Source organism: Haemaphysalis longicornis, unplaced genomic scaffold, assembly GCF_048455015.1.
Source record: "Haemaphysalis longicornis isolate Haplotype H1 unplaced genomic scaffold, Haemaphysalis longicornis Haplotype H1 scaffold_13, whole genome shotgun sequence".
In the NCBI taxonomy this organism is placed as follows: domain Eukaryota; kingdom Metazoa; phylum Arthropoda; class Arachnida; order Ixodida; family Ixodidae; genus Haemaphysalis; species Haemaphysalis longicornis.
In genome coordinates, this window is record NW_027526233.1 from 5,592,664 (window position 1) to 5,610,820 (window position 18,157).

The 18,157-nt window shown below is 47.4% G+C and overlaps 1 protein-coding gene across 1 annotated transcript in view; it reads left to right on the forward strand.

The window, feature by feature from the left end:
• Nucleotides 1-1,301: 1,301 nt before the first annotated feature.
• LOC144164221 (replication protein A 70 kDa DNA-binding subunit-like) overlaps nt 1,302-18,157 on the forward strand; it is a 120,116-nt gene continuing 103,260 nt past the window's right edge. Inside the window, exons 1-2 of the mRNA XM_077694735.1 lie at nt 1,302-1,458; nt 3,343-3,429. Coding sequence (XP_077550861.1) covers nt 3,350-3,429 — 80 coding nt within the window. The 5' untranslated portion in view covers nt 1,302-1,458; nt 3,343-3,349. The remainder of the gene's footprint in view (nt 1,459-3,342; nt 3,430-18,157) is intronic.

The following is an 18,157-nucleotide window of genomic DNA, read 5'->3' on the forward strand; positions in this document are numbered from 1 at the left end:
GCATTTATACGAGTGACGTTTGTCAACAAAAAATTAATTGAATGTAGCAAGCAATGAAACATAAATTGGGAGATCTATAAAACCATTAACGTAGGTCCTAATTGCAGATTCGCGCCATTAGTGTTGGTTAAGACAAAACTGTAAAACTACCTTTTAGATAATCTTTCTGGTTACACATATCAGCAAAAAGCATCTCGATATCTGAAGGATTGAGCAACTTAAACACAAATTTGGGCAAATAAAATTTCCTCGTTGCCTCGGTTAGGGGCGTTATTTTGGAAAATCTAGCGCTAGGGAACCCCATACGCCATTAGGGAAATATACTCCGGAAGATTCAAGTCTCTACGTCCAGTAGGTTCGGCTGGGCGTTTGTGAATCCGCAGTCGGTCGGCTGGTCGACGGGCAATCCATTTATAACTATAGATTGCACTACGCGTTTATTCTGCGCAGGTTCGAAAACTTGAACTTTCTTAGAACTTTCTTGTTTTCCCAATAAAGATTGTTTGTTAGTATGCGCTCTCCTTATATTTTACGTGTCCTTCCGTAAGCCCTCGTTGTATCAGGCGTAGTATAATGAACCCGTATCAATTAGCCCATTTGACAGAGCTCTTCTGCACAGAAAAAAGGGCTTTTAATAGAGTGATGAATCGTGACGTCGCCGAGTTCTCGTATGATGAACTTCCCCATGCGACAATTTGCCCTGCTACGAAATGCCTTTCGACGCATAGTACTACAGCCTTTTTATTGAACGTCAACTCGGCTAACACTTAAAACTTTCCAAATATTTTTGAAGCAGGACTGCTGAAACTTTATTCTCGCGAGGGCAAAGACATTCGTGCTCATTGCAGTAGAAGAGGACGATGTAGAGCAACAGCCGATATCCAGCATGTTGCGTCTGTAAAAGGTGTAAATACAGGTGTTATTCCTTAACGGAGGTGTTTTAGTCGCCACGGAGGACAGTCCTTGGATTGCACTCCAAAAATTGCTCGCACAAAATCGCAGCCTTCGGATTTTTATGACGGACCCTTTATGGGGGCGTTGATCAGCGATCCATTCAGCTTGCTATGACAACAGGGTGTTATTTAGGCAAAACAGCTCTTTCCTCGCAATTCTAGTGGTACAGGTGTGATGTGCTGTTTTGTTCTATTACGGTAATTATTTATTTAAAGCGAACTTGCGGGGGCGCCTACGCTCACCCCTTTCATCGCCCCGATGAGTGATACAGCGATAGGGGGCACCCAGCGTTGGCAGCTTACTTATCAGCGTTCACAAAGAGTGTCGCATATTGGCATGGACTTATCAGGACGAGTGCCGCACAGAGTGCACCATATGGCGTTGGTATTGCAGGGGAGCTGGAAATAACACCTGCTTTATTTGCCAGAACAGCTCATACACGGCGGGAAACGTAAGAGGCGACGAGTACAACCGAAGCTGCCCAGGATAGAAGAATCCCTAAAAGTAAGGACGTGCTTACACTGGTCACTTATGGGTAGGGTTTAGTGTTGCCAGAATTTAGTCCGGATGCCATTAGGAGTGTCTAATCCTGACGTTTCTATTTAATTTTACAGTTACAGGATGCTGTGTTTTCGGGACCTAAAATGTTCGAAGAATTTCAGGTCTTATTTAAGTATACAGAGTACAATACGGTGGGCGTGTGCTGCATACAGATGTCAGTTACGAAAAAAAATTGCGGAAATTCAAAGAAATGTCTGCTAATGTGTACCATCATTATGCCGCTTGCCTCCATTGTGAGATCTTTGCAGCCACATTTGGCTAGCAACAGCCAAAGACGTTGGGTTATTTTATTGTTTAATACCGGTAGTCTCAGGCGATGCCCAGTGGTCCACTATACTAATTACACAAACAAGGAAAACCAAAGAAAAAATAATACACTAAGAAGCAGGAACACTAAAAAACAAAGAATACAACTCCAATCTATTCAAAAATGGAGATATGAATACCACATCAACAACAAGACATGATACTACAGTTACAATTCAATCAAACAGAAGGGCCTAACAAGAAAGTCTTTAATTTGGATTTTAAAAACGCAAAGTGAATTACAAGATTTAATATCAGAGGTTAGTGAATTCCAGAGTGAAGTGGCGAAGAATTGAATCGTATGTCTGCCGTAGTTAGTGTGTATACACGGAAGTAACAGATTCTGGCGTGAACCAAAGCGCGTTGAAACGAGATTATAAGTGATGCGTTGAGGGAGAATATCGCAAGCAAGGTGATTGTGCAAAAGGTTAAAAAAGAAAATACCAATGCTGTACCTATACAGATGATGAAGGGGCAAAACACGGAGCCGATAGAACAGCGGGGAAGATTCTGCTTGTCGATGGGAAAATGTAATGATGCGTAACGCTTGTTTCTGCGGTGTTATTAATGGTGCGATGTGGGTATGATAAGTACCACCCCAGGAAGAAATGCAGTAATTTAGGTGACTGTGGACAAAAGCGTAATACAAAGTTACAAGAGTTTGCAATTTGAAGTATGGTCGAGCTTTAATCAAAAACTTTTATACCGAACATAACTTTCTTTGAAATGAAGATTACGTGCTCATGAAATTTAAGGTGAGAATCGAGTATTACGCCAAGAAATTTAGTGCTACGACGAAGTTCAATTTTATCACCTGAAATGTACAGGGAAGGGATGGCGGAAATTTTTCTTTGAGGGGAACTAAAAAGCAGAAAGCAAGTTTTAAGAACGTTAATAGATAACTTGTTGAGGAGACACCATCGCTCGAGGTAAAACAGGTCAGCTTGGAGCATTTGGGTTAAGGCCTTGATTATATACAAAAATCGAATAAAACTGTCTGTGCTAGATTAGTGAGGGCAGAATACTGCTGAAAAATATTGGAACGATAAAAAAATTAGCCGCGAATCTTCTACTTTTGTTGCAAATGTCGGCGATAGACGATAGCCGTCTGGCACCCCTGTCAAGTAAGTGCCTGGCTTCTGTTTCCCACTCATCTGTTATGCTGTTCCTCTCCCGTCTCGCTCCTCCCAAGGTAAACACGTTCACGTCAAGATACTGCGGATAGAATACCGCATTCAACAACACGCGACTGGGTGAACAAACGTGCGCAGCTATAATTTAAAACGAACCGTCTAAGTTTAAAAGGGGCATACTCGTGTGAAGGGACGCTGAAATGGAAAGCGAGTCATCATAAACTCGGTGTGGGCGGCGTATTTTCGTAAATGATCCCTGTGGAGGCAACTGAATTCCTTCGAAAGACGCGTGCATTACTTGTGAGGTCTTAAGGAAACGTAACTACTGCGAACATGGCTATTGCTGAAACCAATAGAATCAACCCCATGTTATTTTGTTTACTTGTAGGTGCAAAATGGAAGGCGAGGACCCAATGGAAGCTACGAAATTGGACTCGACACCAATCAAGGAAATTTCAATGCAGACACCTCCTGGGTTAGCCGCCTTTTACTGTGCTATCATTTATTGTGCAAAAATATGTTGTGCTAGAATATGCTGTCCTAACATTTACGGGCAAATCACTGTTAACGGAGCGCTTGTGCAACCGCTTCTAAAGAAACCATGCGTAATTTGAAATTGATAGTCCTTGGTGCCACGCCGTGTTCATTATAAAATACCCCTAAGCAATACTGTAAAGGACGGGCAGTGGCAACGACATCCCCAACATAGTCAGTCTGCAAACATACTGACTGGCGCAAATACACACACGCAAGAAAGAAGACACGGACAGGCGCTACACTTCCAACAGTTTAATAGCAATGATCGCGACGTACATTTATACACACATCCCGACATGCACAATAGAGATGCCCACAGCGTCAGCAGAAGAATTTATTTAAAAACCACCCCTCAGCTTTGAACAATACCACCGAAGTGTCACAGACGCAGTCACTTCCCTTCAATCTGATACAGTCAAACCCGTTTATAGCGAACTGCAATATGCACCGCGATTTGTTCGATATATCCAATAGTTCGATATAGCCGAACCCGCCTATAACGAGTTTATCGTTACTAGTTCGCATTGCGCGGTAGCCCCCTCCCCCCTCCCCTCCTCAACTCCACCATCCCCGCATGCAGAAACAAACACAGTAAAGTAGCCAATAACCATACCAAAAATAATCCATTTATTGCAATTAATAAAGATTGTTTCCGCCTTACTCCCTATTTTGAAAAAAAAAAGCGGTGATTTTTGTTTTCACTTTCGTTTTGGCGGCTGCAACTAGCATAGCATTCTCTACACGAAACCTTATTTGCAGCAGTACGAGTCTGCGTTCCCCAAATTCGAAGAAGCATTGGCGGAGAACATCGACTGCCGAAAGCGTTTCACTATAAGCATCGGATGTCTTTCACTCGCGACATCATCAGCAACGTTGGCGAACTCTTCCCACAGGTCACCGATGCTGCTGTCTTGGTCCGGACTCGCTGACTGGACGGGTTCCGTCGTAAGTCCTACGCGTCGGAAAGAGTTACGGAAAGTGTCGGCCGTCACGGCGCTCCGTGCAAGGCGCAATCTCCCAGTCGCGGCTCTTGCTCCGTGGTCGGGGCCAATCCACATCTCAATCGCCGCTCCGAGACCATGCATTTCGGCGGCCATTCTAAGCGCGCGGAGTTCGGTATATCGGATGTGAACTTCGTTATAAGGAATATGTTTCCCATGTATTTCCGTAACTGAAGTATTTTGGTTCGATATATAGCATAATTCGCTCTATCCGGGTTCGTTATAGCCGGGTTTGACTGTACGATGCGCCTCGAGCCATTCTCTGGCCTTCTGACATCTGCTCTTTCGCAGTATCTGTCTCGGAAAATCGTGGTTCGCACTTTGTGCAGGAATCACAATGCGCTGCCAAATGTGCGCCATTATTAGACTTTAAATTTTGCGCATGCTCCCTGAGGCGGTCCTTCAAACATCTCCCAGTTTGGCCGATGTAGGACTATCCACAGGTGAGGGGGGTTTTGTAAACCACCCCTAATGCGCAATCAACGAACGGTCTATCATGTCCTGTTTCGCAGGCCCTGTTTTTGCTAGTAGTAGCAATGCGAGAGCAAAGTTGGCCGCGCTTACTCCGAGCAGAAAAACGACAGGGACACCGTACCTCCTCGCACCCTTTTTTTAAGTTATGCGACACCTCGTGTAGGTACGGAACCACTTCAGGTCGCTTGTCATTTCTTAGCGGCGGATTGTCCTTGGCTTACTGCCCTTCACTTTTTGAACGAGGGTTTCCGCCATCGCATTCACGACCGACAGAGGGAAGCCAGCCACCAAAATTAAGTGCACCTGAAATTCAAACCTTGACTGCATCATGTGTGCGCACGATTTCCTCAAGGAACATTCCAGGTAGAGACTGGCAATGGCCCGCTTAACTAACTTAGAGTGCGCCAAGTGATACGGTAGCAGTTCTTTTCGAGACCGAGGTGAAAAGGACCAACACACATGGCCCTGCAACACTTTAATATTCAGGTCTAAGAACTGGACGGCATCATCATGCGGCAACTCACGAGTACACGTCAGGCCTTTTCCAAGGCGCTTAAAATAGTCTAAAACACATTTAACCAAGTCAGGTTGCGTCACAGAACTCTGTTTGCTGAAACAATTTAAAAATCATCTACATATCAAAAAACTTCAACACTAAAAGAGGACTAAAACACGCTCCAATGCCTCCAGGCGCTTGTCAAATGATATGAATGTGCTTTTACGATACGCCTCTAGCAAGGTTAAATAGTTGTCAACCGGCATGCCGATACTACTTTGAAAGGGAATTACGCCACTGGCATTAATACACGAAGTTAAGCTTTCGAAAAGGTCAGCGTGGGGAATCGATTAAAACAAATCTTCTACGTCTACCGACAACATAGGTCCGATGGACTGGTTATCCCTTAAAAATCGGCCACATCATCATATTTCTTCCTGAGAAAAGGAAAAGCCACGGCCAAGCGGTTTAAGCTTTTAGCAGAAATTGACTAACAAGAAGCTGCCAAGTACCTTTCTCATTTATTACCGTTCTAAACGGCATGTCGGGTTTGTGCGTCCTGGCTGTGAAAAAGACAGACAGCGAGTTAGTCTTACACTTGGAAGCGCTTATTCTTACACTTGGAAGCACTACTGACAAGTGCTTCCAAGTGTAAGAATAACTCGCTTTCTGTTTATCACAGCCAAGACGACAAACCTGACATGTCGTTTCGAACGATAATAAGTGCGAAAGGTACTTGGCAGCTTCATGCTAAAAGCCTTGAACTGCTTGACAGTCGCTGACTTTCTCATGAAGAAATCTGATGATGTGGTCGATTTTTTAAGGGATAACCAGTCCATCGGATATATGTTCTCGGTAGACGTAGAAGATTGCTTTTATTCGATTCCCCACGCTGAACATTTCGAAAGGGTAACTTCATGTATTGATGCCAGTGGCGTAATTCCCTTTCAAAATAGTATCAGCATGACGGTTGACAACTTTTTAACCTTGCTAGAGGCTGATTTGATTGATTGTAGGGTTTAACGCGCCGACGCAACGCAGGCGATGAGGCGCGCCGTAGTGGAGGGCTCCGGGTTAATTTTGACCAACTGGGGATCTTTAACGTGCGCCGAAATCTCGAACATACGGGCGTTTTTGCTTTTCGCCTCCATCAGAAAAGCGGCCGCCAACCTTGCTAGAGGCGTGTCCTAAAAGCACATTCATATCATTTGACAAGCGCCTGTATGTGCAGAAAAAGGGTATTTGTATTGGTTCGTGCCTCGCCCCTATCCTGTGTAATATATTCTTAGCACAGATTAACCAGCCACTGGAGCGTGTTTTTAGTCCTCTTTAGGGTTGAAGGTTTTTAGATATGTAGATGATTTTTTAATTGTTTTTAGCAAACAGAGTTCTGTGACGCAACCTGACTTGGTGAAATGTGTTTTAGACTATTTTAAGCGCCTTGGAAAAGGCCTGACGTGTACTCGTGAGTTGCCGCATGATGATGCCATCCAGTTCTTAGACCTTAATATTAAGGCATTGCAGGACCATGTGTGTTGGTCCTTTTCACCTCGGTCTCGAAAAGAACTGCTAGCATGTGACTCGGCACACTCTAAGTTAGTTAAGCGGGTCATTGCGAGTCTCTGCCTGGAATCTGCCTTGAGGAAATCGTACGCACACATGATGCAGTCAAGGTTTGAATTTCAGGTGCACCTAATTTTGGTGGCTGGCTTCCCTCTGTCGGTCGTGAATGCGATGGCGGAAAGCCTCGTTCAAAAAGTGAAGGGAATTAAGCCAAGGACGAATGCGCAGCTAAGAAATGAAAAGCGACCTGAAGTGGTCCCGTACCTACACGAGGTGTCGCATAACCCCAAAAAGGTTGCGAGGAGGTACGGTGTCCCTGTCGTTTTTCTGCTCGGAGTAAGCGCGGCCAACTTTGCTCTCGCATTGCTACTACTAGCAAAAACAGGGCCTGCGAAACAGGACATGATAGACCGTTCGTTGATTGCGCATTAGGGGTGGTTTACAAAACCCCCCTCACCTGTGGAAAGTACTACATCGGCCAAACTGGGAGATGTTTGAACGGCCACCTCAGAGAGCATGCGCAAAATTTGAAGTCCAATAAAGGCGCACATTTGGCAGTGCATTGTGATTCCTGCACAAAGTGTGAGCCACGATTTTTCCAGACAAAGATACTGGAAAATAGCAGATGTCAGAAAGCCCGAGAATTGCTCGAGGCGCATCGTATCAGATTGAAGGGAAGTGACTGCATCAGTAACACTTCGGTGATATTGCTCAAAGCTGAGGGGCGGTTCTTAGATAAATTCTTGTGCTGACGCTGTGGGCATCTCTATCGCGCATGTCTGAATGTGTGTGTAAATGTACGTCGTGGTCGTTGCTATTAAATTGTTTGAAGTGTAGCGCCTGTCCGTGTCTTCTTTCTTGTGGGTTGTGTATTTGCGCCACTCAGTATGTTTGTAGACCTCCACCAACACGCCCAGCAACATGTTCTTTTGAGAGTCAGTCTGGAGTGCTGTCCCACCGAGCTTTGCAATGCTATGTGTAGGTGGCCTTAAAAAGACACTGAAGTGACTTTGTCCATCTCTTGTTTTGCTTGCATTGCGTAGACTGGTTTAGATAAACACACTTTTTATCGTTTATCTCGTCGATAAGGGGATATTTGTTTTATAAATCATTAAGGAAGAAAAACTAGCATGCGTGGTCTGCGGCGGCCGCACCAACTAAGGCAGTAACGTTCATACGAAGTATACAGTTGCCGACGCATTTTTCGGACCTGAAGAAGAACGAGAAAAAACAGTCCGAAAACTGCGTGAGTCATTACTCCTATGGGACAAATGGCGGTTCGTCGGGAAAGTCGAAATTATCGAGCCAGTCCGAAATTTCGGAGTCCCCAAAAACGGTCGGCTACTGCAGACCGTTTAGAGCGAGCCGTTAGCCCCACCTTAGCCAGAGGTCCGGTTTCGTCGTAGACTCTCATTGTCCGCTCAAAGTCCGTCGTTATACAAATTGGCTAGGCACGAAGAAAAGTCATAATTTAATATTGTAGACGCGGTGGGACCTCATGTTGGTCGTGTCGAAGTGGAACAGAAAGATCGCGGAAGCACGCAATGTGCGCAAGCATGCGGAGTCTGCGGCGCGGCACCACCAATCATGATTGAAACATTGGCTACAAACAGTTCAAGTTCCCTACATAGGCTCCATGTGTCACGCTTATTGCGATGCGACAGGTACATCAGAGGGCGTGGGAAAAGCACAGAAAAAAAACGTTATCGATCGCAGCTGTGGTTCAGAACGTGTGCTCAGTCGGCACCCTCAACGAGCATCACGTACATTGCGAAGGGCGCACTCTCGAGGGCGCCAGTATTTGAAATCTTGGCAATACATTTCGCTGCGCAATTTCTTGAAGTATATTACAGTCAAACCCCGTTATAGCGAACTGGAATATGCGCCACGATTAGTTCGATATATCCAATAGTTCGAAATAGCCGAACCCGCCTATAACGAGTTTTTGTTAGGAGTTCGCAATCCGCGGGACCCCCTCACCCCCCCCCCCCTTTCCTCCTGCCATGCCCCCTTACAGAAAAAAACACAATAAAGTATGTCATTACCATACGCAAAACTATCTATTTATTGCATGCAATAAAGCTGCTTTCCGCTGTAACTACCTACTTTCCCAAAAAGCTGTGATTCTTGTTCTCCCTTTCGTTTTGGGGGCGTCAACTAGCCCAGTAATCTCTACATGAGACATCCTTTGCATCAGTTGCAGTTTGTCCTTCAATATCTAAGCAATATTGGTGGAGCACACTGAGTGCCGAAAGCTTTTCATTAAGCATCGGACGGCAGTCACTCGCGACATCCTCCGCCTCTTCAGTGCCTCTAGCAGCGCCAGCAGCCATGACATCGGTGACGGTGTCGGCGTCCGAGGGGCTCACAGTGAAGGGGACTAGGTCGTCGACACTGAGGCAATCATCGAAGGGCACTTCTTTCAGCACGACATCGGCAACGTTGGCGAACTCTTCTCACATCGATGCTTCTATCTCGGTCCGGACTCGCTGACTGGGAGGGTAGAATCGTGAGTCAGGCGCGTCGGAAACAGTTATGGGAAGGGCCGGGAGTAACGTCGCTCCATGAGAAGCTCAACATCACCATCGCAGCAAATCAACATCTCAATCGCCGCTAGGAGACCATGCATTTCGGCGGCAATTCTAGGCGCACCGAGGTAGATATATCAGATGTGAACTTTGTTATAAAGAATATGTTTCGCGTGTATTTTCGTAACTGATCTTTTTTTTAGCGATATGTAGCATAATTCGCTGTATCCGGGTTCGTTATTAACGGGTTTGACTGTATTGTAACGGCATATTTCCAACGTAGTCTGATGCATAGCCACAACTGAGTCTGTGCAAAATGGAAGTTCGCCACTTCAAGTGTCTGTGACTAAATCCTATGTAGGGTTCTAATCAGCGGCACAAATGGTTATCGCAGTAAAGCAAACGTTACGAATAATAAAACTTGCTGCAGGCAGTCTGAAAACAACGGATGCGTGAATGCGCAATTAAAAATAAAAACTAAGGACATATCGAAAAATTGTCATGTCCCATATGCTACGAAACAAATTATGTAATGCATAATATAAAAGTGCAGAAAATGCTTACATCTGCAGCCTTATGGGCCAGCTACGGAAGTATTTGTATGTACGTATTAACGAAGCTTGATCACCCGATTTGCACGCCTAAAAATATCACTGTATGCACAACGCAAAGTATTATTTGGTGATTTGCGGGCGAGCGCGCAACGTTAATAGCCACGCATATGTGATATTCCCGTCCAGTGTATGCGCCATGTGACACTGTGAGCACGTGAGTTTCCTTAGCCGAAAGTTAGCACATACAGAACAGGCAACAGCTAATCATGTGGAACAGGCATACAATACCGACCGCGTCCGCTGTAAGTCAGCTGACAATTATAACGCTGAGCGCTGCAGCTTTTTCATCGCACGTCGAAACATGAAGAAGCGGTACGAGGGTACTTTTTCCATACCCGTGCAGGATTATTTTGTTTTGCGGCCGTTCATATTGTTACGTGGCAGCGGGACGAAGATGAGACGAACGATATGATGGTGTGAAGCGATCTATTTACATAGCGGCCATGACACAGCTCGCGCGAGATTTGCGCCAGGCACTAAGGCGTCGTCGTCATCGTTCTTAGTTGAAGGAGCTGTGAGGCATTGCCCACCTTAGTCCCGTAACAATATTCATGATATTGTGGGTTCGCGGCCAACGGTTTTGGCGTAGGCCGGGAAAGAAAGCTTTCGAAACAAGCTTTAGGGCGTTATTAATACAACCACATTGTATAATCATTTGAAGGAATTCGGCAACTGTACTCTACCAGGGTCGCCCAATCCTTGTCCGGTGACAAAATGGGGTTTTGCGTCCCAGGGAGCCTCACCTGGCATGGCTGAACCCAGGTAGTGCAGCCTCCCGTGGGATACGGCGACGTTGCGACCGAACCAGGCAGCATTTCGCAGCTTTGTAGCGGGAATGTAAAGCGTGCTTTGTAGATGTCACAGTTAATGTGCATCAATGGAGCGTGCCACAATTTCCAAGCATACCAATGCTCAGCAAGCACCCTCCATCACATTACCAGGTCCGAAATGCTGCCTGGTCCGGTAATGACGTCACGGGATGCCACGAGAGCCTGCACTAGCCGGGTTCAACCATGCTAGGTGAGGCTCCCTGGCACATAAAACAGCAGTTCCGCACCGGACAAAAATTTGGCAACCCTGGTTGAGTAAATTGCCTAAACACGTCCTAATAATTATCTACCCCGATAGGCGTGACTGGAGATATTTAGGAGAGGCTTTCATGCTGCAGTGGACACACCCAAGGGCGTCCGCAGAACTTTTTGCAAGGGGGGGCATCCATCAGCGGGGAGGGGAAGGGGGGGGGGGAGGGTACGGTTGGATAGCACCAAAAAGGCGTTATTTGTGGTTACAAAAATTACAAACAGCGAATTAGAACCAGACTTGGAGAATATACATTGGATTTTATTACCGAACAAAGAAATAAGGTTAATAAAGAAAATTCGAAAAGTTACTGCCACTTTGTAAAGGAGAGTGGTCAGTCTCGCTGCGTTAGGGTTCTCGACTCACGCCAATTGATCATCCGCACACAGCACAATACGTTCACATACACACAACTGCACTGTGTAAATCTTCCTTGAATAGCAGCTGCAGACGCCTCGGGTTTTTCTGTTTTTCTGGGCAAATTGCGAGATGACATGTGTGAAGAAGTCTGTTAAAATGGCTCACACAATATAGATACTACTGGCCTCCCTGACTTTCAATACAGTACAGGCATACAAGCGTTTTGAGGGGCTGATTTATAGGTTTTGTGTCGGGGCTTGGGTGTTGCCGACATTTCGCAATTTCGAAGGAAAGGGTGTACAAGGTGATGGGACGGCACGGGAGGATGTTACACTCTCGCTACTAAGTGTAGCGGTGAAAATGTTTTGCTAGATATAGCTGCAAATTTGTCCGAAAACTGAAGTTCTTGCGGTAAGACTGCATAAATCTAGAGTTTGGAAAAAAAAAAAAAAGAAGTCAAACCTTTCAGAATTGTTCGCTATCTTCAATAGCCAGCACAGGCAATCTGTTTCACTGCCGTCATATGACCGGCAATGTTATAAGTGTCGAAAGTGCAATGTTGACCGCAGTCCTGAAGGGCGTTCTGTACGGATATGCAGGACCTGAGTGTGCTAGTCATTTGAGTGGAGTGGATTGTTGGGCTAGTTCGTTCGCGTACATAATTAAAAAAAAAAAAAAACTTAGCGCTAAAGGACGAGACAACGGAGGGAACGTCGGTGTCGTTCTCTCCTCTCTTCCGTCCTTCAGGGCAAAGGTATTTTAATTATGGGCCAACCAAGCTGTGCAGCTTTTTTGTAGTGCATAAAAATATCCGAATCTCCAGGGAGGGGCAGTTGCCCCCCCTTGCCCCCCCTTCCGGACGCCCATGGGTCACACACCTAAGCTTATGACGATGATGAGTACAGCGAGCATAGTTTTTACTACGCGATGTTACAGACCTCAGGGTATTATTTGGTTGCTAGAGAGTACGTAGAAATAAAAAAAAACTAAAGCCATTGGGCAGCTTTATACGGACGAAACGCGTGAACAGAAATCTAGGCAACGACTGCCAATCAAAACTGAGCTCAAACAACCTTTATGTGGGATTATTTGTGACTAACTAATTTCTGAACCTTAGCCCAAGCTACCTATAACAACAAGCCCCCATTCGTAGCAACCCTCGAACAAAATTGTCGAACACGACCGGCCAGCCATAGAGAGAAAGAGAGCGAGAAAGCTCTTTATTAAAAAAGAAAGCCGATAGATTTGCCAGAATCTTTACACTGACATGCTACTCGGTGGGGGAATGGGTAGGGGAGGGTAGAAAAGTCCCTATAGATAAATGGGCTGAAGAACGAGGGGAAAAGAGAAAAAGCACACATCCTAGAGTTTGTGGGAATAGTTCGATGAACATCACAATCTCCTTAGTATGTCAAATCAGTTCAGTGACACCGATTTCGTCTATGTATTCAAATAACGCCACTGCTTTGCGTTGAGCTGAAGCGGAGGGCCATGGGCCGAGGAGTACTTTTAAGTTGATTGGTCATGGGCGTAGGCGCTCGATCTCCTGCTCCAAACGGCATCTTGCGACTATGTAAGCGGGCCACTCTAACAGTAGGTGTTCTACGGTTTTGGGCGATCCGCAGTTATCACAGTACGGATTCGAGGTTGCGCCAAGTCGAAACAGGTATGTTTTTGTGAGCGCTGCATTGAGGCGTAATCGGTAGTATAAAGTTTCTAGCCGGTGCGGAAGTCGCTCTGGCAGCTTAATCCTGAGCTCGGGGTCTACGTAGTGCAAGAAGGCATAATGGTTCTCTGGAAAAGACCAGAGATGGTTCCGCTCCGTTAAGACAAGTGCCTTCGTCATAGCTGAGGCATCATGCTTGGTGAAGGAGACCTTCCTCCTGTTATGCATTTGAAGGCCCCTGCGAGCTGCTTCATCTGCCTTCTCGTTCCCTGGAACAACACAGGGGCCTGGAATCCAATGAAATGTCACTTGGTGCCCAATGTCCTTGGCTAGATGGTGCAAGTAAGTTATTTCACGAGAGGCGTGTTGGTGGATGCTGAAGCAGTCGTTGCGCGGTAGACTTTGGAGGGCAGCCTTAGCCATAGAGTTTCATAGAAAACTCTATGCGTCTAGCCGCGACAGCGTTCGCCGAAGCGCACGGGCACCAGCGGAGGCCGTGGGAACTGGGAAGAAACGCGCTCGAAAAGGCCAGCCATGCCGAATGACGTCACGCCGGCCAACACGGCCGCGCCGACAGCGCCGCGGCGTAAACGGTCTACACTGTATTTGTATGATGTCCATGATTAGAATTCTAACCGGTTTCGGTTTCGGTTGTGAAAAAAAAAACATACCTGGCATCAGACGTTATCGTTGGCTCGGCGTTCTCGATATCTCAGTAATCGCCAAACCGTGTTTGTGCCATGTTGTCGGCTGTAAAATGCGCCAAATAAGGCTACCAGCACGACTTACAATCGTGACGATCGCTAGGCTAGGCCTACCCAGTGGATGCACTTTTCCACCACCTTTGGAGCTTGCCTGACTCGCGTCTGTATCTTAAAAAGCGTGTTCGCCCCAGGCCAAGCGTCGACTGATTCGGGACTTTGCCCGAAAGCACTCTGTGCTTGTCGCAACACCACACCAAGGAGAATTCGCCAGTGCGTCAGCGTCAGTCTGCACGCGTTCTGCGAACTCGCTCGTGAAGCAACGAAAGTTACAACAACAAAATGGTAAATTCAGCGTAGAAACCATTGCCCCAAGGCAAATCAATCAACTTCAAAATAAAAAAGAAATAAAACATGCCCTCCCGGGGATTTGAACTTGCGAATTGCGAAACGATGTACCTAGGGCCCCAAATCACTTGTTCATAAGTCCGCGCTTAAAGGGGCGGAAATATAAAGTATATATTGCATAGCCTGTTTACTTTTTTATTTGAGTTTGGGCATTTAATTTCAAGCAGCTTTGATTACTATTTCTCGAATAACGCTCGTGTAGTAAGCGTCCCCAAAATTCCACTAAATGTCTCATCACGCGACTGAAGAAAACCGTTGGCAAAAGTGTGGTCGTGCTGCTGACCGCTGTGCTAGTTCGCCCAGCGCAAAAAGTGGTTTCCGAACCTAGGTTTTACTCTTTCCCATAAAAGTGTCGATTGATTTTAATTCCTTAGTGCCTATAATAACTTTGGTGACTCTTTCCCGCCTTTAATTTGGCTGAGATTTTTCTACTGAAGTACCAGTCAGCAAAGCGTCACACGTGCGCTTGTGTGGAGCTACTTGGACTTGATACAATCTATAAACTAACAAACTAAAAGCACATTCTCCCAGGCACAACCGTCTCGTGGCTTAGTGTTAACTGAGCGACCGAGCCGGCCGACTAAACGCCGAGCCGCTGATTACGCTGGAGTGTCGGCGAGCCGTGTAGTAGCGCAGTCAAGCTAAGCAATCTCGCTTTGACATCACACGAGACGTCTAGAAAAACGGCAAGGAGGAAGCATAGTGCAGGACAGCACTTTGGAATTGATTTTTAGATGCAACGCATCTCATTCACCCGCCTTGTCCCTGCATCCGGCGTTGTCGTCGTCGGCGTCCGCCCCTCCCCCATTCTCCTCGCCGCGCCAGCTGCGCTCTCCGCCGCTCACCCCCTCTCCTCTCAGATAGCGAACACTCTCTCGCGAGGGGCATTGGATTGGATTCGATTAAATTGGCTTGGCTTGGATTGGAATGGATTAGATTGAATTCGCTCGGATTGGATTTGGATTGGATTGTGTTGTATTGTGTTGCTTCATAGCCGCGGCAGACGCACTGGCGCCGGCGCGTCCCCTCACCGTTATGAGCGCTATAAAACGCGGTGCCTGCGCCGCTCCGCTCCATCGTTCCAGCGCCGTTCCTCCGCTGTCCAACGCTGCAACGTGAACCCCCTATGCCTCGCATCTACACAGGGGTTCCCGCGAGGGGAGGTGGGAGAAATTTTACTTTTCTACTCAATTCAGTACCCGTAAGCGCAGCGAGAGTGGTCGAAACATGGCCTTGAGGCTCCAAACTACAATTTGCGCTAGTGCTTCCGCAACATTTACAAACCACTTCAGTGCCCCTTCAGTGCCATCGACCTAGCTTATCAGGGCACGCTGCAGGGTGCGGTCATGTTGACACGAGGCACCGACAGGCGACTAACAAACTTTGTCGTAATGGGGGGATTTGCCGCAGCTTAAGGGCACAGGGTAAGCCCTATACTTCCCATGCATTTTTGGCCATATTGAGGTACATTTTTCTCGGCATCTAAGAAAGGTATCTACATAACATATATATATCATTTTCTTTCAAATTTCGTGCTCTTTTAACTGTACTAGAATTATGAACATTCTTCCACGGCGACGAGTTGCCGTGGAAGAAGAGGACGAGGTGTGATGGTTGTGCTTCCCTGAGTGTGTACTAGCGGCACCCAGCCTCAGGCGCTTTGAATATTGCAAATATATTTTTTCCACGGCATCCTCGCCTTGTAACATTTTGTGGTGGAGGTTCGGGAGTCTTCTCAGAAGACGGAGCTTCGCAGCGGTCACCAGATTTCGTTCACCGAGCTTCGCTCTGACTACCCAACGGCTACTGCAACCATGACAACCCCGCTTCGCAACGAGGCCCCAGCGGCTACTGCTTCTTTGACAAGCTCCCACATTTTGTCACACCGCCGGGACCCTCCCTTCTTCTATGGCACGGCTGACGAGGATGTGGAAGACTGGATCAAGATGTACGAGCGCGTCAGTGACCACAACCGCTGGGACCAGACTATCATGCTCGCCAACCTGTCTTTCTGCCTCAAAGGTACGGCCCAAACATGGTTTATCATGAACGAGGCACGCCTCACCAGCTGGGACGGTGCCAAAGAAGACCTCAAAGCCATTTTCGGGACGTCCGCTAGTGGGCAGCTCACAGCAAAGAACAATCTCGCTTCTCGCGTGCAGAGTCCCACTGAGTCCTACGTCACGTACATCCTCGACGTACTGGCCCTTTGTCAAAAAGTTGACCGCCAAATGTCCGAGGAAGACAAAGTGCGCCACGTTTTGAAGGGGATAGCGGACGACGTGTTCAACTTCCTGGTTTTCAAGAACTGTGACAAAGTAGACGGTATTATCGCCGAATGTCGCCGCTTTGAGCAAGCGAAAAGCCGTTGCATCGTTCAACATTTCACACGACTTCCGAACACGGCTGCGACCTCGTAGTGCTCCGACAACGTATTGCCAACACCACCTCAGTTCCCTTCGACAGGGGCAGCACCGACGTCCGAAAGTGTGACCAGAATAGTGCGTCGTGAACTTGAGGCCATGGCTCCAGCCAGTGCTCAGCCTAAGCAACAACCCTCCATTGTTCCTGCTGTATCTTTGATACAAGCCGTTATACGCGACGAGCTTATCCATCTCGGATTGCAGCCTATTTGCGCCGTCACTCATCCAAATGATCGCCCTGTTCCTTCCTTTCAAGCGCCTCGACGCGACAATATACCGCCACGCTTCCGATACCGCAAGCCACATGAATGGAGGACGCCCGATTTGCTTCAACTGCTGCCGCGCCGGCCACGTCGCGCGCTACTGCCATAACTGCTCGTTCCAATCGCGCCCGACCAGCTTCTCCCGGTACAACGACGAGGGAAATCGACGCTTCTACACTAGCCGCTGCAGACGCCACCCCCCAACTTCTCCAATTCTACCGACAGTCCTGGTCCGGTCGCTCGCCGTCACCGCAGACCCGTCAGTCCCGTTCGCCCTGCCGCTCTTCCTCGCCATACCCACGCTCCAACCTGGAAAACTAGACGATGCAGCGCCCAGAGGTACCGCTGCATTTTCCCGACAACCAGAAAATCCTCTAACAACGCAGCCTGTTGAAAGGAACTTGTTAGACGTTAAAGTTGACGGTGTCCCTGTGAGTGCACTGATAGACACAGGGGCGCAGGTGTCCGTGATGAGTGCGCAACTTCGCTCCCGCCTGCGCAAAGTTTTGACGCCAGCCACTTGTCTCCGAGTAGCTGACGGAGGAACTGCTGCCATTGCAGGCATGTGCACTGCACGCGTCACAATTGCTGGTCATGATACCTCTGTCCTGTTCACCGTTTTAGAGCATTGCACCCATGACCTAATTCTCGGGGAAGATTTTCTGTCGGACCATTCTGCGCTGATCGATTGTTCTCTCGGGCTCGTCCACCTTGACCTACCCCTGTCACCAATCACCGTCGATGAACCCTTGCCCCGTCTGTGCTGTCTCGAAGACACCCGTTTGCCGCCTCAAGCTCTTTCTTACGTACCACTGTATCTCCCTCTGTTCCTGAGGGCAATTACGTCATTTCTCCAATAACAGCCGTTTTCCTGGAGCGCAATGTGACCCTCCCCCACACAGTCGTCACGATCACGCAAAATCGGATATCTCTTCCCTTCCTAAATTTCAGTTTTTCTACCCAACTTCTGCCGCAAGCCATCACTCTGGGCCTCCTCTCCGCTTTAGAGGAATGCCATGTTTCTGTATTGGCCGTTAGAGTGGCTCCGCTGCCTCCTGGCTTCCTTTTGGGACATTTTCGACCTGAACA